General features: G+C 46.7%; 1 protein-coding gene across 2 annotated transcripts in view; it reads right to left on the bottom strand.

Annotated features, from left to right (window-relative positions):
- LOC142576000 (Na(+)/citrate cotransporter-like) overlaps positions 1-27009 on the bottom strand; it is a 66397-nt gene that overhangs the window by 23343 nt on the left and 16045 nt on the right. The window contains exons 1-2 of one of the 2 annotated variants that reach the window (XM_075685867.1): positions 11516-11642; positions 6808-6926 (exon numbers count right to left, since the gene is read on the bottom strand). In XM_075685867.1, the coding sequence (XP_075541982.1) occupies positions 6808-6909 (102 nt within the window). In that variant the 5' untranslated portion in view covers positions 6910-6926; positions 11516-11642. Of the gene's footprint in view, positions 1-6807; positions 6927-11515; positions 11643-27009 lie in introns of those variants that run through there. The other variant, XM_075685866.1, reaches the window with a different exon arrangement.

The raw sequence follows: 27009 nt of genomic DNA, 5'->3' as shown, positions 1-27009 counted from the left end.
AAGAGGGAAGAGGGGTGGTTCTAAGAGCAAAAAAGGCGAGCTGAACGCTGCAAGACTCTCAAGGTTATCTTGTCTCTCGTTGATAAGAAACGAGTACCTGAGGATAAAGGATTCAACCGAAGGATCAGAATAGACGGCTTCCGGCATTACGTAAACGACGTTGATAAATCACGCCCGCGGGAGCTTTCTTCTTTTGCAATGTTAGGTTATTTTTAATGTTTTTTTTTATTTAGGCGCCCATTCTCGCAGCAAACATGTCACTTCGACTTTTTTACGTGACGGGTGTCTCCGGCTTTTCCTTTTTGGTAAAAGGACATGTAAGGCGATGTAAAATGGCGGTCATAATCGAAATCACGAGCCCAATTCACGATGCTTTTCGTTGTTCGTAAGGGTTATTTGCCTTTGGTCGTCCGCCTTCACTAATAATATGTTCAAAGTCACTATTAGTTGGCATCCGCTGTTACGAACAATTGTACTTTTCTTTCTTCTTCTTTCTCTCTTTTTGTGAGCACGGGCCTAGTTCTTTATATCGGACGAATTCGTCCCCAATATAAATGTTTCAGTAGGGGCGCAACGTAACCACAATGCAAATAATCTTCCCGAGCCAACGTGTACCGGCGCAGTGCTGTTCCAATGTTCATAAGGATTTACGCAAAATATGCGTGAAGTTAAAGGAGCGCTGAATAACCTCGCGGGCTTGGTGAAATAACGTAGCCCGCGGGTAGCATGCGCTGCTGTGAGCATCTCAGCCAAGCTTGTCGTACGCGCTGCGTAGAGCTCGCACGCGGATCGTGAAGTCACCTTTCCCTCAAACGCTCTCTTTTCAACAGAAGCCTGCCCTCTTACTCTCTTCTGGAGGCTTTGTTCCGTCATCAGTCGCTTTATTTCATCATTCCTTTAGGCGGCTGCTATGGGCCGATAGTTGACATCAAGCTGTGACATCAAGAAACTACAAAACAATATTTATTTTATTTTCCGAATGCACTTCTTAATTGAGTGATGCGTATAGCGTATAAGGCCATCGCTCTGAGTGTAAATCCAACTACACCATACTCTTAAGATAGCTCTAAACCTTGCTTACGTAGGTAAGAACTTTTTGTGGCGGTCTCCTGAAGTCTCGCTATTATGTACGGATGTGCCACGCCGGACGACTGGATACAGATACTGTCTTGTAAATGTATATCTCAGATGTTGCTGACAATCACTCACAATGTTTAGGGCGATTCGGGTGCGTCAACACTACCTTCTCAATTATTTTCGCAACTTCGCAGGCCAGACCGATAGGATGGTAACGCCTCGCGTGGCTTAAGTAGCGTGACAAGGCCGTTGATAATTCTCCCCAACGAACAATTTCTTTGCGCCAAGATTCACTGAATCCCTCTCGCGGGAGGGTGTCCGACCATAATCATATCTAGCTACCGTTCTTAGTCCGTTGCTTCCCCCATCCTCGTTCCTTTCATCACGGACAACGCGATATCGGCGTTTCTTATATTTTGTCGTATAGAGGCTGCCGGATTATCGTCCCTGCCCGCACCGGCACGACGTGACGCTATTGTATTTTGGGGCTCTTACACAGACCTCAGGTTTTGCTATGCAGCAGCTGGAACGTGCGCTGGCCATGCGTAAGCAGTCAAAATCGCCTGGGTCCGAAGGCGCTACACAAATAAAACTTGTAATCCTTGACCATTAAGATGATATCATTGGAGTCTAACGACGGGCACAGTCATACAGTCTGTGTACCAAGTGTCGTATTGTACTAGGTGCTACCATACAGCCCTAATAAATTGGTTCAGCTTTAAGTCGGACCTCTGGCAGACGCTGTATCGGGGAAAGCTCAGCATTCATTTAGACCACCTGGTATAACTAATGCGCACCATAATCCGCGTTTACCGATATATTTCATGTTACGCTGTGCAGGCATGTGGGATAGCAGTTGCAGCAAAAAAGAACGGCTAGATAATATACAGTTTAAGTACTGCGTACGTAAGATCGCTACGTTCTGCAAAGTGCGCATGTGCAGAACGCAACACGAGCGGTACGTGGCGCGCACGCGGTCTCCGCGTACGCACGCATCCGATTCTTGCGAGCGTACGTGGGGAGCCTCGCGTGCTGCTCTCGTGGCTCTCGTTTGTTCATGAGAGCGCGATACGAAAGAGTTTCGCAAAATGGTGGCGTCATAGGAGACCATCGGAAGGCTGTACTTTTCAATGGCCTATGATTTGGCTTTGTGGTGTGAAGTGAATGCGTAAAACCCATTCCGGGATCCTGGCCTGCACGGTGGGAATCCAAAGCAAAAAATATGAACTTTGTCTCTGAGAAAGTGTTCAGTGTGCGCCGATTGCACGAAAGGCTCGACCTCGTGTTGGCGCAATTTGTCGCAAATTACGGTGCCAGCCTCAGAGAGTGAATGCTCAGCTTTTATTTTTCTCGGTATTATTCGTGTGCTACATGCGTCTTTCACCCGCCGTGGTTGCTCAGTGGCCATGGTGTTGGGCTGCTGAGCACGAGGTCGCGGGATCGAATCCCGGCCATGGCGGCCGCATTTCGATGGGGTCGAAATGCGAAAACACCCGTGTGCTTAGATTTAGGTGCACGTTAAAGAACCCCAGGTGGTCAAAATTTCCGGAGTCCTCCACTACGGCGTGCCTCATAATCAGAAAGTGGTTTTGGTACGTAAAACCCCAAATATTATTATATTACATGCGTCTTTCAAAGGCCTAAATATAGTCCGACGTAGAGTGAACGCGCGCACATGTTACGTCAGGTTGGCGAGAACAGCGTCTACAGTGCGACCGATGGTTCGACGCACTGGCAGGCGCGGCCAACGCGCTCCGATGCGCCCAGCGTCTGAAGCTCGCCCGCTTACGTACGTAGGCATTTCCCAGTACTAAAAGCCCTGACGTAAAACGCGCTGCTACGTTCGGCAAAGCGCTTGCCTGCTGCGTGCGCATCGTCATGGCGCAGTACTAAAATTGTCTAATGACGACCTAGATGGAAGCAGTTATAACGCAGCGTGTCCCCAGAAGGCAGGAGGCCCACGAACCATCCTTGGGATGATAAGCGGTCAGCTGCTTGGCTACAGCCCGTCGTATGCCTTACATTGCCCGTCGTAAACGCAAGCGGCTTGGAAACCTAGTGGCTTACGGCCCCCATCGCCGGTCAGCCCATAAAGCGGTGAAGGCGCTTGTGTGTTTCTTAAGGACGACGGGTTTGTGCGACCATCTGTGACTATTCATGCAATTTCTGTAAGACCACACGCGTCAGCGAACTCGCCGCAATTTCCTTCTTTCCTTCCCTCCTCCTCTCTCCCTGTGATCTTTGTTTTCCCCTTTCCCGTTCCGCCGGTGTAGGGTAGCCAACCGGACGTTATTCTGGTTAACCTCCCTGGATTCTACTTTTCTCTTTCCTCCTCCTGCGGCCCACTGTCCATAGTAGTTCTTCTGGAAGTCAGGAAAAAGGTGACCGCCGGCACTTTAACATGAAGGCCTCCGGTTTCCTGCCATGACGAAACGGGTGCGATGCGAGGGACTTAACGGTTTGCTGGTTTCTTCGACACGTGTCCGACGTACTTCTAACACTTCGCCGTTGCAGACGATTCCGTTTCTCTCGCATACTGCTAGCACTAGTGGCTTGAGCACGAGAGGCAGGCTTCTTCGCAGAAAATTTTCTACATAAATCACGACAGCGAGTGTTGACGCTGGTGGGTATGAGAACTGCAAACATGGTGGTAGAGTCAACATTAAAGTGATGCTTATTATAAATGGCTTTCCTTAATCATTGTTTTTTAGCTTAAGACGGCTTTGTACACTTGCAAGTGGATCATTTCCAACCAAATATGGCCTTACAAACGCTGCGATTCGCAATGTGTATGCCTGTGCTCAGAGTCTAATTGCATTTAACTTAAAGAATCTGATTGCTTCGGAACATGAGTTCGGCGATGGCAGATGAAGTATTGTAAATAAAGCCACAAGAGCGTCTGCCGGCCACAGGCACAAAGATGAGATACCTCGTTGCACTAACCATCATTCCCGTGCAAGTTGGATGAGTGCAACGTTAGAGTTCCCTTCAGTAATTCTGCAGGAAATTAAACTTTGTCGGGCGGCCCCCCATCGAGGTACTAGTTTAAAGCACGGCTTGGTGATGAAAGACCGCTTTCTAGTTAAAAGCAACCTCATTTCCACCGCCCAAGTAGCTGCCTAGCACCATTCGCTTACCATCTAACAAATCTAACCAATCGGGCAATATAACCGTGGTTTCACGTAACCGTAGAACCATCCTTTAAGATGAGAGTAGCCCACATTAGACAAACGGGACCAACGCCATATTGTTCGTAACCGTCTTGAGTTACTCAAATACATCTTTGAAGTACGACGAGTTTGCTAATTAGATTAATTATGAAAACTATAAATTTTCGTTTTGGAACTTAAGTCGTATATGGAACGTCATAAAGTGTGCTGAGAAGCACCTAACACAGTTGTTGCCATGACGTTATTTTTTACACGCTGTTCTTTCTTCCGGGCTCAGAAAAAAGCCCGCGAAATATCTTAAAAAGACACCGTCCCTGTGTGCTTCTGCGTCTGGACTATAATGCTCGCAACCCCGTTTAAAAAGAACGAAGCCTGCACGCTTGTCGAAAACCCACGAGTGTGTCTGTATCCGTGTTCAGAGGCGACTTATCGCTTATCATTTAGTATCGTGGCGGATTTTGATATCAGCAACAACGGTGGGGGCGTACGCTGGACACCGTGGCCGATAGATTTCTTTTGCAATTGTCACGCCGCGTTCCTAGAGTTTCGTGCAGTAATTACTTGAGAGAAATGTGGAACTGCGATCGTTCAGCCACCATGAGAATGATGGGGTAATACGTGGATTCGTGTGATCTTTGCGCATTGGACTTCAGGTGTTCTTGTGGCTTTGTTTATTACGCTTTATTTGGGCGTGAATTCGACTAAATTTCAGAGCAATTTATGCTTACCTTAATGCAGAAGGTAATGAGACTCCTCAAGCACGCAAAATCGCTCCTAATTGTAGTGGTTCCGCTTGCCCATCCACCCGTGGCGTAATGGTTTCAATATCAGGCTTCTGTGCTAGAGCTTCTGTGTTCTAACACAGGATTCAAACCCGGGAGCTTCTATCACATAAGCCTCTATACTGAAAAAATTATTCCATGGACGCGTGCATCGGACAAGCGGCATAGAATTTCTCGCGGGCACGCCAGCGCGTTAATAGGCTTGTCACGTTTCGGTTTGACGACCTCGACAGATTGAACCACTGCAGTTAGTAGCGATTTTGCGTTTTCGCAGAGTTTCCTGCAATTAGAAAAGCGTAGATTGCGCTGACGTTTAGGACAACCAAGGCAAATAAAGCGTAAAAAAACAAAGCCGCAAAAACGACTGAATCCATAAGCACGAAGTTGAGACTAATCCACGCACTACCAATCGTTCCCATGATGGCTCAACGATTGCAGCATCACAGTTCTCTCTGGTAATTATTGCACGAAACTCAATGGCAGCCTTCGTCCTTTGGAATCGTGATCCAGAGCGCTGCAATCCACACGTGAAAGCGTGCACTGACATTTGCATTTTTCTCCCTATTTTGCGGGCTTTGTTCAGATCGCGGAAAAAAGAACCGCTTACACGATAACATCACGGAGACTTCCTACTACCTATCTACCTTCCGACATTGTTGTCGAACTGTTGCTCTCTTATGCGCTATAAAACAGCCACTGAAGGCCTATCGGTAGTTCCAGTTCTCGCGTCTGCGTCAATGGATATTCACAATAACAAGAGCTCCATTTAAGCGAAATACAATATCATTGTGCCTACGGGCGAGTGAACGATGTCACTACGTCTGTCGTCTATCCGGCTAGTCCGCTCAGACGAGCTTAATTTGTGCGTAGCGTGCTGCATATTAGGTGCTATTTATGATTACGGGTTATTCGTACAGACGCATAGAGTCGCTCTGCGTGGAAACGAATTGCTGCCACGCAGAGTGAAAGCAGTTGATCGCTGCGATTGCTTCAAACAATCCCAGCGATCCGCAAGGATTGGTCGCTCAAGGTGGCGTACAAAAGAAACAAACCTGTACTGCCCAAGACACCAGTTATGCTGCCCCGAGTTTAATCCATCAAAATTTTGTTTTAAGCGCAGGAAATTTAATTGTAGCCTATAGTAGCGTTATTGATACGCTGGAGCAAAATTATAACTGTGGGTAGTTTAATTTAATTAATTACCAGAGATTAAAGACTAGGCGGGAGGGGGGGGGGGGTTACGTATGTGTACAGTACATGTATCGGTGAGCACCAGGGTAGCGGAGGGCGCCCTATTGATTTTCTTGGGGTGGGGGGGTGCCCTTTTGGTATCCCTTTGACTATAATCCCTGTGAATTATCATACTGATTGAGTTTTTACTGAGACATTATCTCATTTTTTTTTCAAATGTACTTCTTTGGCCACAAACTACGGTAAAATGGTTGTTTTAGTTTCCTTGGTGTGGAACTGTGTTTGAGCATTACATGGTTAAAATAAAAAGAAGCACATGTAGGAGCTGGACCTTCCAAAATTATGCTGAGGACGCTCCAGAACCACGACCTGATTATGAGGCACGCAGCAGTGGGCGGCCTCAAACTTTCGGCTACCTGGGGTTCTTTAACCGTGCACTCAATGCACGGTACACACGAGCGTTTTTCGCATTCCGCTACCATGGGAACGCGACTACGGCGGCCGAGATTCGAACCCGTGACCTCGAACCGAGCAGCGCAATGCCATAGCCACATGGGCCTTCATTGTACGACGGTGAAGCAGCGTACCTTTCCTCCGATGCATACAGCCACTGGAAGGAAGATGAGGGGCACACATATGATGTACACGAGGCGCCATGACTCCTTGAGCACACCGACGGCAGCCAGCATCTTGCGGCCTGTTCTGACTAAAAAAAAAAACACAAATAACGATTCAGTGGAGAGAAGTGCCACGAAGAGAGGGCGCCGCTCGCGCGGTGGTCGCAGCCCTGACAGGCGACTTTGCCCCAGAAGTTCCAATCCACAACGTTCGACACACTAAAGTTATGTTTGCAAAGCAAACGACCGTTGATAACTACGGCAATGGGCAAATTCTTGAACATTTTTTAATACCGACTCGAATATGCTGGGATTTTATGCGACTGTGGAATCGCCGCTGAAAGAAAAGTGACAGAGCGCCGACGCGCCCGTTATCTGCGCGGTTTTCGGCCTACAGGGATCTGCTTGTCTTGCAGCGGTTCGTGGTAGCGATAAGCAGATCAGGCAGCCCACGAGGCTAAATGCGCTGTCCGTTCAGAGGCACGGCGTTCGCAGATAGCACTGCAAATGCGGCGCGCGCGCGGGCATGTCACATGCATTTATTTTTTTCATACACCAGCGCAGAAAGAAATGAATACATAACAAGCAAGAAGTCAAAAGCTGCTCATTAAAATGCTTGTTTAAGCGCTCTACAACTTAATCATTGGAAGTTTTTTTCCCAACGTTAACACTTGTTGCGAAGTGTGTTAATTTACCGTGAGTAAATGTGCAATTAAGCATCATACAAGACATAGCGTGACTTGCTTCATACAGTAACCAACATTATTCTTGACGCATCATCGAAAAGTACTAGGAATATTTTTAATGCTTGACTAAAAGTAGCTGTGGCAACATATGTGTAGATATGTGTGTTTGTGTGAAATTGCTAATTATTTGGTAGAGTAATGACAGAAAGCGAATTAGAAGAATATATGGAAGGTTGGACATTCTATGCGAATGCGGCTAGTCAAGAAGTATGAAATATATATTTTATATAGGGCTATCTTTCGATCGATTTGCAGTTCGTTGGGAGGCATCAATATTTGACTAGTCTTCAATTCTATACCAAAAAAATCACTGTTCTAACATCCGGTATTTGAAAACATGCGTACGTTTCAACATCTCGTAGACGTGAAAGAAAGCGCAAATCAAAGCTGAAGTGCGTACTATCCGTAAAATTCCCGCGCACCGCTGCGCTGTATTTTTCTTGATAGGTGGCGCTATAAGGTCAATCGCGAATAACTTATGTTCTTACGAACGAAAATCTGCCTAGTCTTCATGCAGCCTGAGAAGAAGGAGCTCTCTTTGCTACAGTAGACGCGTCCATGAGCTACGTCCTCAAGGTACTTTCTTTCCCTAAAAAGAAATGATAAAACTCACGAACGTGCCCAGATGTGTTAATGATTATGAAAGAAGCCGTAAGAAACATGTCTCGCAGGTCAATACTGCCGGAACTACGTTATTTCAAACAAAGCTCATTTTAACTCTTTTTTTCTTAATTTGAAGTATCTCCGAAACATGGCTGCAGTACAGGCAGGAGCCATAAATAACAATTTTTGAGCAGTAAAGACATAATATCAGCAACCTGACACGTGACGTAACGCTTCTAACAAAAGCCGTGGGTAAATGGAACTCTTAGAATCTTCATTGTCGCTGATAGCAGCGATGCAGTCAGGAAAGCTGGGGCGCGATCGGAGATAGTTTGTTCGATACGCGTTCCGTTCGGTTGCTGCAACGTCACAATGTGGCAGTATGCAAAATTTGTGACAACGGGGCGGACAGAGCAGCCAATCAGGAAGCGGTGACCTCCCCGGAAGTTTACTTCCGTCGTTTGTCGTCTGCTTGCGGACAGTATACTACAAAACGAAATGTTTCTCGCCTTCAAAATGAATGAAAACTTTATCTAAAAAAATGTATTTTTTCTTCTCAAGCCTAAACACGTTTTCAAATAGTAGTACGTCTGACTACTGCAATTTATAATAGTCTCTTTGTGTCGTCCCTAGGTGGTGTCGCGCACAGCGAGAAGAAAAAAGAGAAAGAAACGACGGGAAGAGTGGCGCACTTGTCAAGAGGGAGCGACAACATTCCAGTAGCTCGCTGGCACCGATGATGGGGTCGATTTCTCTGTACAACCAACGAATTATTTGTTTCGAGAAACGAAAACGGTGCCGGAATTCACTTTCTGCCATTTCTCCAAACGCGTTTCGCATCGCCATCCGCTCTCCTCCTTCCTCTGGAAACGCCAGCGCAACAACCTACGTTCCCAACGGAAGCGCCATTTTCTCGAATTAAACTATGGATTGCATCCAAACGTGTCATGCCGCAGCCGCCGGTTGGATCCAATCCAATCCACCAGACGCGCCACACGAAGCCGTATGATCGCTCCAAACTTCCCAGCTCCCGTCTGGTTCGGCGACTATAGCAGACGAAATGCTCGGTGGGAGGATGATTGACAGGAGCGTGTCGCCATTTTGACGTCACCAAAAACGTGGCCGCGCCCCGCGGCTGGCGACGTCGGCGCGGAGTAGGCCAATCGCGCGCGCCGGTAACCGAACGAACGCGCCGAACAACCATCTCCGATCGCATCCCTGCTTAATTCCAAGCTGCTTTCTCTGTTTTTTCTTTATTTTTTAGATAAATGAATCATCGCAGTACGCGTTGGCTGAACAGGATGGTGCGCCAACCACTGACAACATGGCCAGAACAAGACGACATGTGGACGTGGTGATAGCAATTAGCACCTCTCAAAGCGCGATTGATGTGTTTTATGGAGCAAGGACGGAAACATTGTCGATGTGACAATTTCTCAGACATCGCACTTCAAAATAAAGGCCTTTGTATTCACTAAATTGATTTCTTTGTCGCAATATTAACATGCAATAAGGCGCAGTTAGTGGTGGTGGTTGCGATAGTAATTTTACTGATTGAGAAAGGTAGTAACCGGTACAGTGGGTTGCTATACCAACTCTAATACATAGTAACCGTTACTAAGGCAGCTGAACAATAACTAAAAACAAAATGATAGGGCCTATTTGGCCTACAGTACCAGTTCCATTCTCGTATCAGGTAAGTATTATTGTAAATGCACAGACAAGTAAAAATACAGAAAGGAAAACTGCGTACTACATCGTATCCGTCATACTCATTCCACCGTCAGTTCATGGTGCGTAATTGTCTTGCTTATAGCATAAAAATTATGTTACGGCATCAATGACTTTGGGCCACTAGTCTGCGCAGAAAGCTGTGAACGAACCATAGGCTAAGACAACGAACGCCAAATACAACAACGTAGTTACTGCGCAGTTTTCCTTTTTTTTTTAATTCGAAATGGCGAGTTCAGGAAGACTTGTAGCCCTACTTTGAGGAGAAATGGTAGTAGCGGTGAGTACTTATGTGTTTGGATAAATAGTGAGTAGTATTAACCTACATTTCTACAGCGTGCTGTCGGCACATATACCCTTTAATCCGAAGTAATAAAAGAAAGTCACATTACACCTAAATTTTTGCATATGAGTGGTCCCAATACAGCGTAATAGAACTTGGCCAAGACAAACGTTACTATCTTTAGCCTTCTATGCAACTGTGGATGTTTTATGTTGGTAAACAGATAGTAAAGAAAAAGTTAGTGAGGGTCAGTGAGGTGTGGCAGCTTCTGTGGTTTCTAACACATTACTGTTTTCTATTTTTTTTTTCCTGAGTGTAAGACAGGGTACTCTTCCTTCTATGACTGATGCCGACCTCCGTTTTGCTGTTCATTTACACGCTACATGAAGATGTTTTCGAAAGAGCACCAGCGTGTTTACTCGGGCTGGTTGTTTCACCTCGGTAAAAGAACGCATTTACGAACGCCACTCAGGGCACAAGAAGAGGCAAATAGCCACAATCACCATGGCATTCATACCATACCGAAGGAGGACTAAAAGCGGCACGCCAGAAGATCTCGCCTTATTCTTGTCAACCATTTATTTTCACACACTGATATTATCTCGCGGACCGTAGTCACATTGTGCGCCACTTCCCACTCGCGGCAGTGCTGCAGTGGTTTGGCTACGCTGGCCCCTTGCCTTTTCACGTCTTTATTTTTTGTCTTGCACATTACTTGGCACAGTAGCTCAGGGGCTATACCATTCTGATTGTGAATACGAGAACACGTGCTCAACAGCTCCTGGCGGCGATAGCCACATCCTAATTTAGACGGAGTGTCAAAACTCCAGCATACTTTTATTTAGGGCGCCCGTTCGCAAATACACGTCGTCGTTTATAACATTGACCAATTCGTCACATGTACCTTTTAAGCAGAACGTCCTTACTCGGAACAGATGCGATTTACCCGAAAAGCATCTTTGCAGCGCGAAGAGTCGCCCTCGCTCCACTGTCGAACCGGTTACCACCGCCAGGACGATTTGCGCGCAACGCATGTAGTCAAAGTTAACCCGGAGATGGGCACAATGACGTATTTCATATTTAGACCTTTCTACCGCTTAGTATGAGTATATCATTTCTACTTATTAATACCCAAGCCTATCTCCCGAATATGCTCATTATATATGCTCCGCCTCTCATACGGTCCTCTTTTTCTAATCACTTGAGTATTTAAAGTGCTAATGCATTTCCGTAGCACTGATGTTTTTTTTTTTTCAAGAGGAACATCTAGCGAGACCGTTGCTTCCGCAGTGACAGTTAAGCACTTTCGTCTTACCTTTGCGACGGCAGTGGCTACTTCAGTCGCGAGTTCCAGAAGTTTTCCAGCTTCTCTTTCCAAAGTTTATACACGTGACTGAGACTCGAAGCGTCGCGACGCGCTGTGACGACGGCTCACGATAACGGAGCAAGAGTGTTCAGGTGGAAGGGGAGGCAGTACTCCTTATCGCTGGGTAAGTGTTGCAGCCATGTTCGCAGACACTAACAAGAGCGTACAAACACACAAACACACACACGCACACGCGCACGCAACCGTCACGGTCGGACAAGGGTCTGCCAAGAAGGTTGCACCAAGCGCATGGCGGGCAGCAAGCCTGAGATAAACGACATAAAAAAAAAAAACTGCAGACTGTAGAGAAGCGCGATTGCTTCGCATTGATAAGTGCCTCCCACTCTCTCCTTAGTCTCCTTTTCTCCGGTCATCCTTATTATGCGGTGTCCTTCACTTTTGCCATCTTATCTGATGTAGACAGAATGATGTGCTATCTCCGAATCTTACTCATGGGGTTGCAGACCTTGAAGATTAGGTGACGAGAGGGTCAACACACGTGGCGCCGTGATTTCCATAAACATGGGTACCTCCCATGCCCAAATTCGCGTTGCAAGAATAAAAGGGAAGAAAACGACTGCAGTTTTTAGTTAGCTGAGAATCGCGCTGAGGCAAAATCATAGGCTGCGGCGGCAAAAGGTCTCAGCACAAAAGACGACGGCCAAAGAATGCAGTAACCGGAAAGGTTCAGACGGCGACAGTATGACCGCTTCTATACCGCCTCTATTAGCGACCAGCAGGCAATGCTGGACGCTAATATTATTCGTCCATCTGTCTAACAGTTTGCTTCGTCCATAGCTATCGCTTCCAGCGAAGTATTTGTACTGCTTCTAGGACTTTCAGCCATCAAACAGAATCGATACCGTTTCCAATGTCCCAGATAGATGCCTATAGTGATGAAGCAGGGGGCAACCGCAGGTACTCTCTTATCGACCTCTGTAGAGGCTTTTGGTGAATATGACTGACCGGGGAGACAAAGAAGTAGACCACATCAAATACACACTTTTCTTATTTGAATATAGTTTCCTGCCATTCGGGTGAAATAACTGTCCGGTCGGTTTCCAGCACACTTTTTTCTTATTATTATATGGTGTTTGGGAGATGTCGCCTTGAACTGGCGCCGGATACTTCTTTTCACATAGGGATATAAAAAATAGGATTAACCTAAAAGCACTAAAACTGAAGGTCAACTCCAAACCACAACAACACGAAGTCCAGTCACGTAAGTGGACTAATACCGCACTAAAATTGAAATTCAGCTCAGAAACAAAGCAAAACAAACTCCAGTCACACAGATACATTAAAGACAACACAAAGTCCAGTCAGATAACTGCACTAAAATAGAGTGAGCACATCACCGATAAACACACCGCTTAATAGTTTCTGAGAATATTTATTCCTCCCTATTAGAAATATTTGGAGGACCAGTAATATGCTCGTCTTTCCGATGAATATGTTAGCCAAGGATCTCAGATTTTCCTGAAGCTGAAGGGCCTGCGGTCCAATGCCATTAAATCATGTGCTAAACGTAATGTCTGTGCGTCTTGTTGCGGAGATTCGAACAGAAGATGCTGCATATCCTCATCCTCGGGGCCACAAGTGCATTCAGAACTATTAGCTCTTGAAATTTTTTGTGAGAAAGTGTTTTGTATACGTGGTAGCGAGCCGCAAAGGGTGAATGAGTGTTTCAATGGCTCTGGTAGTATTCGATGTGGACGGGATTTTGAATTGAAGTGAAAGGTCAATGTTAAATAATTCTGAAGATTTCGAGTTCTGATCAAACCATGTCGCTCTGCAACGACGGACTGAGATCCGTCTTAGTATGTGCCGCGATTCGCTTAGCGTTAGAGGGAGGCCAAATGGGACGTTGTTAACATGCGCTTGTCCAGCTGTGATGCCTGAGGCAACATCCCCAGGGATATTGAAGCGGCCAGGCATCCATTGGAACGTTATTGTGCGATTCTCTTCACTTGCGTTTGTGAGTTCCTTTTTGTCTCGTAAACTAACGTCATGTTTTGCGAATTCCTTATGTCATGAATGATATATTTAAACCATACCTAGGTAGCACCCACAAGAAAAAGCCTACAGACAGCGCATAAAACAGAACTTCTACAAAAGGGGGAGAGAAACAAGCTTTAACGATGTGCTGGAGATGTTCGCCTGGCTACTAGCCTGACATGCTACTCCGGCTGCTGAGTGATGATTATGATATATACAGTGATAAACATGAATGCAGCTTTTTACGCACATGACGAGGACAAAGAAGCGGCTGAGACACACGAGCACAGACTTACAACCGTGTCTTATTAAGTCTGCACTCGTGTGTCTCAACCTCTGCTTTGTCCTCGTCTTGTGCGCAAAAAGCTGCATTCATGTCCTACCAACATGCCCAAACGGGCACCTTAGTGATAAACACTTAACAGCACATACAGTCACACACACGCACATACATAAATACACACTGTGGATATATTTACAATGTTTCGTTAAGGCTCGTGGCCTACAAGAACGTCAGCAGCGCATTCGTGGCGTGTAACGCCCAGGTGGTGCTTTGCCATGGGCCAAGAATGTACCGTGGCGCCAAGCTCGAGTCCCGTTGAAAGTTGCAGTGCTGCCTTCAAAGACTTTCTCTCTCTCTCTCTGACGCGTAGCGGCAGCATTTGCACAGAACATGTTGCAGGTCTTCAGGGACGTTACATTCAAAGCCCATTGGCGAGTCCGTGAGCTGAATCTTGCACATGAAGTAGTTCGTGTAGGCCACATTGAGTTTTATGCGACGAAGGCATGCTTGGTCTTGTCTACTGAGGCCTCGCGGCGTGTAAAAGTCCCAAGATGGATCTATTTTGTTTAGAGTCCGTACCGGTAGCTTGCATGTGTCCAGATAGATAGCTGGAGACGCTAAGCGTGTGCAGCTACCAGTGTCGCCGCGTCTTTTCTCGAGAAAGATATTTGGACCATTTATCTCGAACTGCCGTGTCCAGCTTTGGCAGCACGGTCAGCCTGGACGTTGCCTTGTATTCTGCAGTGGGCTGGTAACCACTGCAGTGCAACGCTGTGATGCAGTTCGCACGCTTCATTGCATAGGCGTGTGATGTCTCTTACGAGTTGCTCCTGCGTGCGCGGCGTCTTCAGGGACTGCAAGGCCCTTCTTGAGTCGGTGAAGATGGCCCAAGACTGAGCTGTCTGATCGGCGATGTAAGTAAAAGTGGGCCAAAGTGCAGCTAGTCCAGTGGCAGTAGCGCAAGTGCGATAACTGAGAGGGGCAGAGATTGTAACACTCGCAGACGAAATCCACTCAGCAATGGCAGATTATTATTATTATTATTATTATTATTATTATTATTATTATTATTATTATTATTATTATTATTATTATTATTATTATTATTATTATACAAGAGGCGCAACACCTACACACCGGATATACAAGCTGAAGAGCGCGTTCTAGCCGGATGAGGAGATGTAACTGCCAACGATACGTTTTAAAGGGACCCTGAACCACCCCTCAGACTGGGAACCACCCCTCACCCCTCAGAAACACACCGTTCGAGATAGCCTGTGCTGCTGTGAACATCTGATCCAAATTTTGCAGTCATGCACGGCGCGTGGACTTCGCAACCGGAGCGCGAAGCCATCCGCATCTCAGACGCTCTCTCCTCAACAGAAGTCTGCACCTCACTGTTCTCTAGACGCTTTATTTCCTAACATTGCCGCAGAGAGCTCTCCATACGCCAGTTACGAGCACTCTCGCGAAATACCTTTCCAAGTGCCTGATCGCCTGGCCGTTAGAAGAGCGCCAGCAATACCTCGCGCATTGCGAGACAACGCGCGTCTCTCGTAAACGCGCACACGACACCGCCCGAGTCGCTCCACCCAATGAGACGTCATGGCGTGGCTCCTGATCAACGGGAGCGCGTGAAAGTGTGTTCGGTGGAGAGACGTGCTTCACTGTTGGATAGGCTCCAGCTAACTGCGCTAGCAAATTGTGTGGATGTATTGTAGTCTTGAGTTTGCGGGCACGAGTTCGCCCACAATAAACCAGTTTGTTTAGTGCGCTTCGTTGAAGAGTGGTGCAATATAGCAGTTTCCAAACGCGGGTGCTATTGGCCAATGGCTGACATGAATCAAGAAGGGTGTTCGGATCAGTGCGCTGCTTTCAACTGTTGCTGTGTATGTTTATTGGCGCAGTTTAATAAACATGCTGTTAGTATGCGACAATCCGCTTGCGAAGTTGGATAATAATTGCATACTTCCGGAAGAAGCCGGCTATCATCTGCTCACCGCGGCCGGCCGCGTAGGAATTAAACTTTGGCCACCCAGCTTATCGGTGTCGTAGCCGACGGATAACGCCTCTTTCGACTTGTATTGATCATTCTGCTAGCCTCGAACCACGCAAAACTTCAGGTTAGACCGCACGCACGCTTGCTAGCGCGCGGTCACTCCTGGCAGCTCCTGGTTATACACCTTGGCACACTTTGCTGTATATTGAGGTATTGATAGCGCTTAAAAACGCGCAAAGTGTATGTGGCTGCTCTCAATAAGTCAAGCTGGTACAGGACAAAGCCAGTACGTATCGTAGCGCAGGCAGACAGGAGCATATGAGCGCGAGCGCGCACTGTAGCCCTGTCATGCACAAAGCAATGCTGCAGTCGCTGCGGCCTGCTACGCACGGCCTCCGAGACCGGCGCGCGGAAATTTCGGAGGCCATGTGCTACGTAGCGTAGATACCACGGCCGCCGCGGGGTGGCGCGATGGTCCACAAGCAGAGCGCTCTGCGGCTCGGCGACAACAACCGCCTCCGGCGCATCGTAGGCGCAAAAATCGGTAGTGGCGTCTACGTGAACATCCAAAATCAAATTTGAACGGCGCGCCACAGAGACGTTCAGTAGGCGGAGCTTTTGTGGCAAACCGCGCTCCGCCGTAGTCTTCGCAGTGCAAATCATTCAAGAAGAAGCGGAAACATATCGCGGACGGTACGTTTGATTGTCAATGTTAGTAAGTCCGCTGGTACTGAGCGCATTGAAGAAGCTTTTGCGGCCAAGTATTTTTGAAATGGTCTGATTTAACATGAAAGGCATGTTTCGACATTCGTAAAAAAAAAAGAAGATTCAGGGCCCTTTAAGGACCATTCCGGGCAGTTGATCTTAGAACGGCATCTCAGTGCGCTGTCTCGAAGACGGTCTGATACCTAGCAGCATTCGGTCAAACTGAGTGCCTCTTAATTGGAAATGTGTTCAAATGTTATATCAGCAATCGGGTGTAAGCAAAGAAGCCGGGGAGGGTGAAGCAGGCTGTAATTGCCACCTGCCATGCCCCCCCCCCCCTTCCCCCATGACAGATTATAATTCATCATAAATAAACACCTTTTTTTCTAAATGTTGCTGTAAATTAACACAATTTTACTCGACCGCACCACTACCCCCTAACCAACAGCCCTATAACTGCTGGGTCATTGCCCAGTGGCCCGTATTGGTTAAACCATTGACTTGAGAAAAAAGAAATCAGGCAAGCAATATTACGGCGATCTTCACTGTGGGAGAATGATGCTGTCACAGTAAGTTAGTTTGGAGACGAAGGATTCATTGAAATCAGCTCTCCTTTTCTTATTTCGTGGACTTCATATGGAGCACAAATAATTGTACAGTTCAAAGCCATCTTCTCCTTTATGAGGCATATGTGGCCATGAGGACATTTCCAAAAATTAATAGGTTTGTAATGAATTCAAAGAAGTATAATACGGGCCGAATCAGATGCTTCCTTGGACAGGCTATCTACAACTTTCTCAAAGTTCTTTCCTAAATTTAGGAGTTGTGATATTGCTAAATTCATCTTGCTTCATCGCGCAATGTCATCCAACATATTTCTCTTTAATTGTCATGCTTGCATCGTAAAGTAGCCGACAACACGTTTTTAGTCGCATCCTAGAATAATGCCCCAACACGTCTTTAAATCTTGGCTTAAGTTAGCTATGACACCTTGTAATTATGTAACAGCCTAATGAAAAAGTTCAGAAGGAAGGCAACTCGCAGAAATGTTTCGTCTGTTTGCCGATTAAAACAAAATATTTGGGCAATAGTTTTCCGGGCTTCTGTTTCGTTCTTGTTGTCCTCTGACAACGACGCACCAGTGAGCTTCCGCGGTATTCGCTGGGGTGAGAGTGCAAAGGTAGTCAGTCGGAAGACCTCAGATTCCAACTGTCCCAAAGCGAAACATGTATGCGGACTGTTTAGGAGTGCAGATTTTTGGGGCTAGCTTGTTCGTTGCATTAATTGAGCTCATAGCCCTGGATTAACGCTGACAAGAAAGACGACAGGACGTACGCTATTCATTTCAGAAGAGCATGTCAGTTATACCGACAAAACAAGTAGAAACGATCGCACGCATAACCTAAGATTTTCCAGATAGACAGTTTCTCTTCTGCGCAGGGTAATCGACGGGGCGTTGACGCTGATGGCTCACGTCCTGTCGTCTTTCTTGTCCATGTGAATCCGATGCGATGACCTCAATTAATGCGTACTGTCCGTCTGCCTAACGTACTTGTCTAACTCTAAAAGGCCGGCTCGGTATACAGGTGCCTGTGTGGCTCGCCTACAAAATTAGCCGCCGTCCACGTGTTCGATGAACAGCACGTCAGCTTTGACTCGGGAGAGCTGAACGTTCGCCTGACGCTATTGAAAAAGCACTGTTGGTGGGCCTTCGGCGTACACGCGATATCTTGAGCACAAAAAAAAAAAAAAAAGAAAAACCTCGCAGCTCGTTTGACGCGTGTAGGAAGAAACGAGCGCCATTACACGGCTTTGGCGTTGTTCTTTCGCTGAAGTGAAGGCGCTTGTTGCAGCTTCGCGTCTTTATTATTGCAGCGTTTCTCTGCAGTCGACGCAGTCGCTAGGCATTCGATGATTCCTCGGGAATAAGCGAACGTGAGTGCTAAGCGGGGATAAAATATTTTGCAAACTATGCGTGTAAACAGTCCCGCCAAAATATTGGGCAGTGTGAGAGGTACAAATTTGTCACATTTTGTGCATGTGTGTGTGCCTGTTCTTGCTTTCCAATTTGACAATGCCTGCACGCGTGAAATCTCCAGATGAAGACTGGGCTTGGGAATGAGACGTGTTGCGCAAATAACGGCTATCACATTTATTCATGTATTCAATCTTGGTCTAATAAACGCGATAACATTTATCGGCCCTCAAGTGAATCTGATAATGAGAGAGAGAGCTAAAATAATGTTTCAGTGGTATCTGGAGGGGTTGGCCTAGCGACGGGTTCGTCATGCTATACTCCAGGGGAGACGGCGAGAAATGAAACAGAAAGTGAAAAAAAAACGTGCATGCAAGCACCGCCACTCTCTCGTTTGCTCTTTTTCTCCTTTCCCACAAACACATGCACTCGAACCCAAACACAAATACATGCACTCGCGTTAAATGCACTAGCGTAGACGTTATCTACAGAGTCTCATTCAGTCCCGCATCTCGAAGGAATGTTATATATACATTGCGAACGGAGCCAATGGACTCAAGGTCATTCAAGAAAACTGATGGAACGTCACCAAAATTTATCCTAAAGTCATAATACAACCAAAAATTTAAAATAGGGGGTTAGCTGGAAGAGTGAGCGAAATATATAGAAAATACACCGAGCGAAAGCATTTTTTCCCTCTTTTTAACTACACCTGTATCAAACGCCACAGGATGAAGCTGCAGTAAAGGGTCACGTCGGGTGTACGCGGATGACTCATTACTACAGCAGCACAAGCTTCCTAAGCTAGACAAGCGTGAGTCGTGCTGTTACGGATCCCTCTCTCTACAGGAAGAGGCAATCCATCGTCCTTGTATTGAAGTGGACGGCAAGGCCAGATGACCCTGAGGACAATGATTGTAAACACAATTGACCGTCAGCGACCCGGCGGTTCGTTCAAGGGCGCGTTGTCCCCGAGCGCGTGTTATCACCGCTCTCCTCTAAAGGAACTGCGCATCGCATTGACTAGGTTGCCACTATAGCGTTTTTTATATCCATCGCGCTATCGAAATAGGATAACAAACCATACAACAAAGCGTATGCAGATGTTGTACTTCGGTGTTACTACTACGTCACGCAATAGCCAAGGTGAGAAATTGCAGAAATAGCGAGGATGCCTTTCGCTCAGTCAATTTTAACTTTTGAGCGCCTTAAGTGCGAGGCGACGCCTAGCGGTTGACCTAAGGTCAAAACAGCGCGTTGTGCTACTAACAATTCGCATGGAAAGGAACATGTAGCCTTTCGAAAGCCCGGTCACTTCTTGTGGAATCCGGTGTGGCTACTCAGCGGCTATATAGCATTTCGGTGCTAAGAAAGAGGTCGGGGGTTGGTTGTTTGATTTTATTCACACTAGAGATCTTACAAAAAAGTATAGTATTAAGGCATCGGAGTCCCTAGCGTGAGGCTATTTGAGATTCATTCAAATATAAGTAAGAGGAGATCATATTACATACTAAAATTTTAAGGGAATGCGAAAGTTACATAAAAGACCGAAGCGACCTGAGTCAGACCATAATAAAAAAAAACTTGGTACAATGTACTTATGCAAGCAACTCATCCATATAAACTGTGCACTATGCAATGAGCACATAGGCAACATTACCAGTGAAACTGACTACAAAACAAGTTTCAACACTAGTGAATCGAAAAAACAAAATAAGCATGAAATAAAGATGGTGGTGCCGTACGAGGATAGTTATATGTCACGTAAAGTCACTGATATTTCTAGTTCTCAGAGCATCAAACGAGGAAAGCCTATGTTTTAGTTGATAAATGCCTTTCTAACGCTAAATAAGTTATTTTTGTGCTTGCTTTCTGGTGGAAGGGTATTCGACACAGTGACTCCGTTTATTGTAATTTTGGTTTAACCGTGGGTGTCTTTGTAGTGGCCTTCTACTTTGTTACGATTCCCGGTCAGGACAGTCGCATTAAAGCTGGGGCTCCTGCAGAATACCTGCAGAATGCCTCGTACACCCTGCTTTTGGGTGCACGTTTTAATGATCTTCAGATGGCCAAAAGTAGTCAGCATTCCTTCTCTACGGCGTCCTTCATAACCTAGCGGACAGTTTCGGGACGTTAAACCCGACGATTTAACGTAGCTCTTGCGGAGAGCGCCACGTGAAAGTCATTTAGGTGCTGTCCGTCTTGATTCTTTACTTGCGCGGGAAGGTGCAAACGAGCCCTAGCGTGTACTGCTAGGTGGTGGTGTGTTATTGAGCCCGATGTCTTCATTCCCATTCACGAAGGCCACACTGCCATGGAGACAGAAAGATTGACACTGACGCGTAAACCTGAAAAGGATGCGTACCTTGCGCTGTCCTCCATTTTGTGTTCACGCGTTATTGCTCTTGTGTGTGACATCTTTGCAGCGCAACTTGACCCCCCTTCCTTCCCCCTCCCCTCAATATATCATGCGGTCACGCCATACCAACTATAAGCCTCTCCCCCCCCCCCTCATCGAAGAACTAAAAAATTTGCATGTTCATTTTCCCATGCGGTTTCTTCTATAGAGCGTGTGTTATGGTTTTGGGACGCGGAACCCCATAAATGAATTACTTAAAGGCGACCTGGCCCACCCAAAGGGAGCCATTGTGTCATCTGCTGTAGTAGTTGATCCTGAGTTATAACTTTTTGGCACCCGCCGTGGTTGCTCAGTGGCTATGGTGCTGAGCACGAGGTCGCGGGATCGAATCCCGGCCACGGCGGCCGCATTTCGATGGGGGCGAAATGCCAAAAACACCCGTGTGCTTAGATTTAGGCGCACGTTAAAGACCCCCAGGTGGTCAAAATTTCCGGAGTCCTCCACTACGGCGTGCCTCATAATCAGAAAGTGGTTTTGGCACGTAAAACCCGAAATATTATTATTTATTAACTTTTTGGCGGTAGCGCTTTTTACCACACTGCTCTGAAAGTTTTGGCATTACAAGTGTGTCTCAGCAGAGGTTATGCCAGATTCCTTTATTCTTCTTTGTGCCCCGATTGTTTACATATCGCAAACACACGTCCATTTCAGAGCATGCCGCTTGCTCAAGTACAACCACATGAAGAAGACAGACAATGAAACGAGAAAAGCGAGGCGATTTTAATTGTTATGTTTAGTTCAAATTTATAGTGGAATGTCATGTTTAATTGAAGTGGGTATAGTCCCCTGTAACCTAAGGCCCGAGTTTGGCCTCTTTGGGCATCTTGTACCTAATGTGCTGAGTACGAGGGCGCAGCCACAATAGGTGATGAATGAAGACGTAGGAGTCTGGTACTTAGGACGCGTTCCATGGTTCCAACAGGTGTCAGGGAAAGCCTAGCCCGAAGCCTCTGAAGACAAATTTGCGCCACTTGGCAAAGGTTGCGAGACGGAATGAGACACGTGGGCATAATTACACGTGTGTTACGTCATAGATTTGACTGCAGCGATTGTAGGAGAGCTCGGTGCTCAGAAGAAAACGAGGCTTGTAGGTTGCCAGCTAAAGAAGCTCTACAACCCATTCGGTCGGCCAAGCTATGCAATGAACATCGACTGTGTCCCAAAAGCCAATGCACTGCAACGCTAAGCGTGAAGACTTGCTTAGTGTATGTACAGATTGGCAGATTTCAACTGTCTTGTTAACTTTCTGGAGTTCGTTCAATTCACCGAGTGATTCAATGTAAATGTTTAGCTTCTAGCGCTTCGTAACACACTTGATGACATGATGTACGGCTTGTAGTTCTAGTAAGAAGAAAGCCGACGTTTCAGTGATTTTATCCTCACCAGAATAGTCATTAACAAGTATTGCTGAATGGGCGAGTTGGTGCATCATATTCTTGTCTTGCTTTAGCGCAACTAAGTTTGAGTATGAAGGGACAGGGACAGGTGACAGGATGAGCGTTAACTTGTAACTTGGAAGTTGGAAGTTAGTACGTACTCCTTCATTCTCAAACTGAGTGGCGCTGAAGCAAAACAACAACAACAACAAGGCCTCTCCCAGCGATCTCGATTACCCTTGTTTTGCGCTTGCGCTCCACTGGCACCCATTCTGTAACTCTAATGGCTCACTGGTTATCTGCCCTACGCATTACATAGCCTACCCAGCTCCATTTATTTCTGTTAAGTAGAATATCGGCTATCCACATTTGTTCTGTGATCCAAACCGCTCTCTCCCTGTCCCTTAACGCTACACCCAAAATTTTTTGTTTCATTGGTCATTACGCGGTCCTCAACGTGTTGTCAAGCTTCTTTGTTAACCATCAAAAATTCAGCTTCTGCCCCATATGTTAGCTCTGGTAGAATGCAATGACGGTGCATTTCTGTTTTCAATGACAGCGTTAAGCTCCCGGCCAGAATTTTGTAATGCCTGCCGTGTGCACTCCAACGCATTTTTTATTCTGTAAATTTCCTTTTTATATTCAGGGTACGCTGTGAGTAATTGACCTAGATAAACGTTCTCCTGTACAGGCTCTAGAGGCTCAGTGGCGATCATGAATTTTTGTTCCGTTGCCAGGCTATTGAACATTTCCTTTGTGTTCTGCATATTAATCTTCAACGGCAGGCGAGGATGGTATAACAGTTGAATTAATCAAAGATAGAGGACATTTGATGCTTGAAGAGATTGCGGCTTTTTACACACCTCGCGACTTGATGTGTACCAGAGAGCTGGAACAATGCCAACATTGTACAAATCCATAAGAAAGTAGACGTTAAAGAATTGCAGAATTACAGGGTCATTAGCTTACTTTCAGTATTCTATAAAATATTCCCCAAGATGATTTCCAATAGATTAAGGTTATCACTTGACTTCAATCAACAAATAGAACAGGCTGGCTTCAGGAAAGGATTTTATATAATGGAACATATCCATGTCATCAATCGGGTATTTGACAAATCTGCGGAGTACAATCAACGTCTCTATATGGCTTTCATATATTATGAAGAGGCATTTGATTAACATTTGATAAGGCATTGCGTAATCAAGCAGTACAGCAGGCATACGGGAATATCTTTGGAGAGAGAGAGAGATAGAAAGGCAAAGGAAAGACAGGGAGGTTAACCCGAGATTATCTCCGGTTGGCTACCCTGTACTGGGGGAGGTCAAGGGGATGCAATAGTTGAGAGAGAAGGATAAAAAAAACCTAAACACACACACACGCACGTACACACGAACTGTTTCTGTGAGCACTGTCACGCAGCCCGCAAAGGCGTTGTCACCGTACAGGCCGCAGGCGTTGACCCCGCAAAGGCGTTGTCACCCTTGTCACCGCAGCCCGCAGTGTCACCGTACAGTCCTACGTCCCACAGTGTACAGGCACAATTTGTCAGAAAGTCCCGTGTTTTTCAAGTATCACAGCAACGTCTTCATAGCAGATCGCGCTGATGTTCGCGTAGGCCAGTTTCCAAGGATCTTGTTTTCTGACATTCGGCGCTTGTCCACTTTGTCTAGGGTGGCTGAGAGGACCGCTCTTTGTGGGTTAAAACGAGAGAACTGACAAAGAAGATCGATTGTTTCATTGCACCCGCAAAAGTCACAAAGTGGGCTGCTAGCCATTCCGATAAGGCAGGAGCAGGCATTTCAAAATGCTACTCCAAGCCATAGGCGGACTAGAAGGGTGCAGTCACATCGTGGAAGCTCGGGTGGAATACGGAGCTGTAAATGAGGCTCCATGGTATGAAGGCGTGCACTTGTGAAATCGGATGAATTCCATTGGGCTAATACCAGGTCACGCGCAAGTGCGCAAAGTTTTTTCGCTGCGTCGGCTCTCGAAAGAGGAATGGCAACGCCGTTGACGCCGTCATGGGCAGATCGGGCAGCTGCGTCTGCCCGATCATTGCCATGTATGCCACAGTCACTAGGCAACCACTGATACATTATATCGTGTCCTTCGCCAACTAGTCGATGGTGGACTTCTCTGATCTCTGCGACGTGCTGCTCATGTGATCCATGGCGCAGTGCTAAGAGTACACTCTGTAGGGCTGCCTTGGAATCACAGAAGACTGACCATGCGTGGGGTGGTTCCTCCTAAATTAAATAAAGAGCCGCACGCAGGGCTACCAGTTCAGCAGCTGTCGTTGATGATACATGTGACGTTTTTAGCTGTATTTTGACGGATGGTCTTGGTACCACCACAGCGGCAGCTGCACTTGCAGATGTGACTGAGCCAGGTATGTAAACGTGTATGCGGCCACTGTGCACCTCATGTAAAAGTTCTGTGGCCTGCTTAAGGGCAGACGACGGCATGTTGGCTTTCTTCATGATTCCTGGGATGGTGAGGCGTATTTAAGGTCTGTGCAGGCACCATAAAGGTGAGGATGGTCTTGCTGCAGGCATGCAGTTCGATGGCAAGGAGGTACGATTGCCATCAATTATACGACTGAAAGTTGCATGCGCGCTTTCTGCGGGTAGAGCGACAAGATGGTGAGAAGGTAATCGGGCAATGTGCCGAATATGCGCCCTGAGAGCGTCGGTTGCCAAGTACGTTGATATTGGGTGTTCTCGAGCTATGAAAATCGTTGCCGCTGCAGACGCACACCTCGGAAGACCGAGACACGTCCTTAGGGCTTGAGCTTGTAGCCCCTGGAGTAAACGCAGGTTTGTTTTGCAGGTGTTACCAAGCACAGGGAGGCTGTATCTTGCGAAACCGAGGAACAAGGCGTTATAAAGCTGCAGCATTGACCGCACCGAAGTTCCCCATGACTTTCCGCCGAGAATTTTGAGATGTATTATTGTCAATAATCTCTTCTTCAGGTATGAAACATGTGGGCTCCATGATAGGTCGCGGTCAATAATTACCCCTAAAAAGCGGTGTTTCCTTTCATTTGCAACTGGATACCCATTGACATTTACAGCGTAACGCTTCATTGCCTTCCGAGTGAATGTAACAAGGCAGCATTTCTCTGAAGACAGCTCTAAGTTCTGTTTTCGCAAGTACTGTGATGTTAACGTAGCTGCCTTTTGTAGCCGTGCTCGTACCTGCAGTCGTGTAACAGCAGACGTCCAAATGCAGATGTTGTCGTCAAATATTGATACATGAACTGTGCTGGGCAAGCATCTGACTAGGTCAACGAGCACTAGGTTGAATAGCGTCGCACTTCCCCCCCCCCCCAACACTCCGCCTTGCGGTACTCCACGGAACGTTTGGTGTTGAGTCGTGGTGCCATCCTCGGTCATGACGAAGAAATGCCTGTCGGTGAAATAACTGCACAGCCACTTAAAAGTGCGGCCACCGATTCCGGCTTCAATCAGAGCATCTACAATGGCAAAATGTGCTATATTATCATAGGCGCCTTTTATGTCTAGGAACAATGCCGCAGTGAGTCGTTTCAGACGTTTTTGATACTGAACAAACGTAGCCAAATCGATGACATTATCTATAGATGAACGCTCACGCCGGAAGCCAGCCATAGCATCTGGGTACACGTTGTAATTTTCCAGGTACCATTCTAGGCGCGTCAAAACCATTTTTTCCATTATTTTACTATGCAACTGGTCAGAGCGATGGGGCGGTACGATGGCAAGTTTGACGCTGATTTACCAGCTTGGAGAAGTGGAACCAAGCGGCTGCATTTCCGTTCGCGTGGAACCAAACCGTTGCGCCAAGACTTGTAATGATTTAGCAGCATGAGTCGTGCTTTCTGCACAAGATTGGCGAGCACCACATGGGTAACGCCGTCCGGCCCAGGTGACGAGGAGTGCCTGCAAGTCGCCAGTGCCGCTTCAAGCTCCTCCACCAAAAAAATTACATCCATGCGGGAATCCCGTGGCACAGGAGTGGCACATGGTGTAAGTGTGCGTTGGAGCTGCAAGCTGGCAAGTCTTGAGCAAAATTCTTTAGCAATGTCAATTTCACTGCGACCTTGGTGCAAAGCGAGATATTTGAAAGGAACACGCTGTTGCGGTGATACGCGAAGTCCACGCCCGGTTCTCCATATGTGAGATAATCGCTGACGTGCATACAACGATTCACAGAAACGTTTCCATCTTTGAGATTGTAGTGCATCAATGCGGCGTTGAATCTTTTTACATCCACCTTGCCTCTCTGAGATCATGAATGGATTTAGTTCTATATCTTCTTTCAGCCCGCCGGCGAATGGCTCGTAGTCGCAGCAGTTCGGCTTCAAATTCTTCATATTTCGGCAAAGGCTGAAAAGTACGCGTAGCCTCTTACATGGCTTTTTGAATTTCGTGTTCCCGACTTGAATGGTTCATTTACTGACATACTCCCTCCATTTGGATAGTCCCTTGATCTTCAGGTACGTCGGAATATGGTCGCTTCCATGTGATTCGATGTCTGGAAACCATTGCACGTTTCTTTCAAGACGCCCAGAAACAAGGGTCAAGTCTAGGCAGTTGCTATACGTAAGCCCGCGTAAATATGTCGGACTACCATTGTTGAGGCAGTAAAGGTCATGCTGTGTGGCAAAGGATGCTACTCTCCTTCCCCTGGAGTCAATCTTCAAG

Source organism: Dermacentor variabilis, chromosome 3, assembly GCF_050947875.1.
Source record: "Dermacentor variabilis isolate Ectoservices chromosome 3, ASM5094787v1, whole genome shotgun sequence".
In the NCBI taxonomy this organism is placed as follows: Eukaryota; Metazoa; Arthropoda; class Arachnida; order Ixodida; family Ixodidae; genus Dermacentor; species Dermacentor variabilis.
This window is presented reverse-complemented; position numbering and strand designations above follow the sequence as displayed.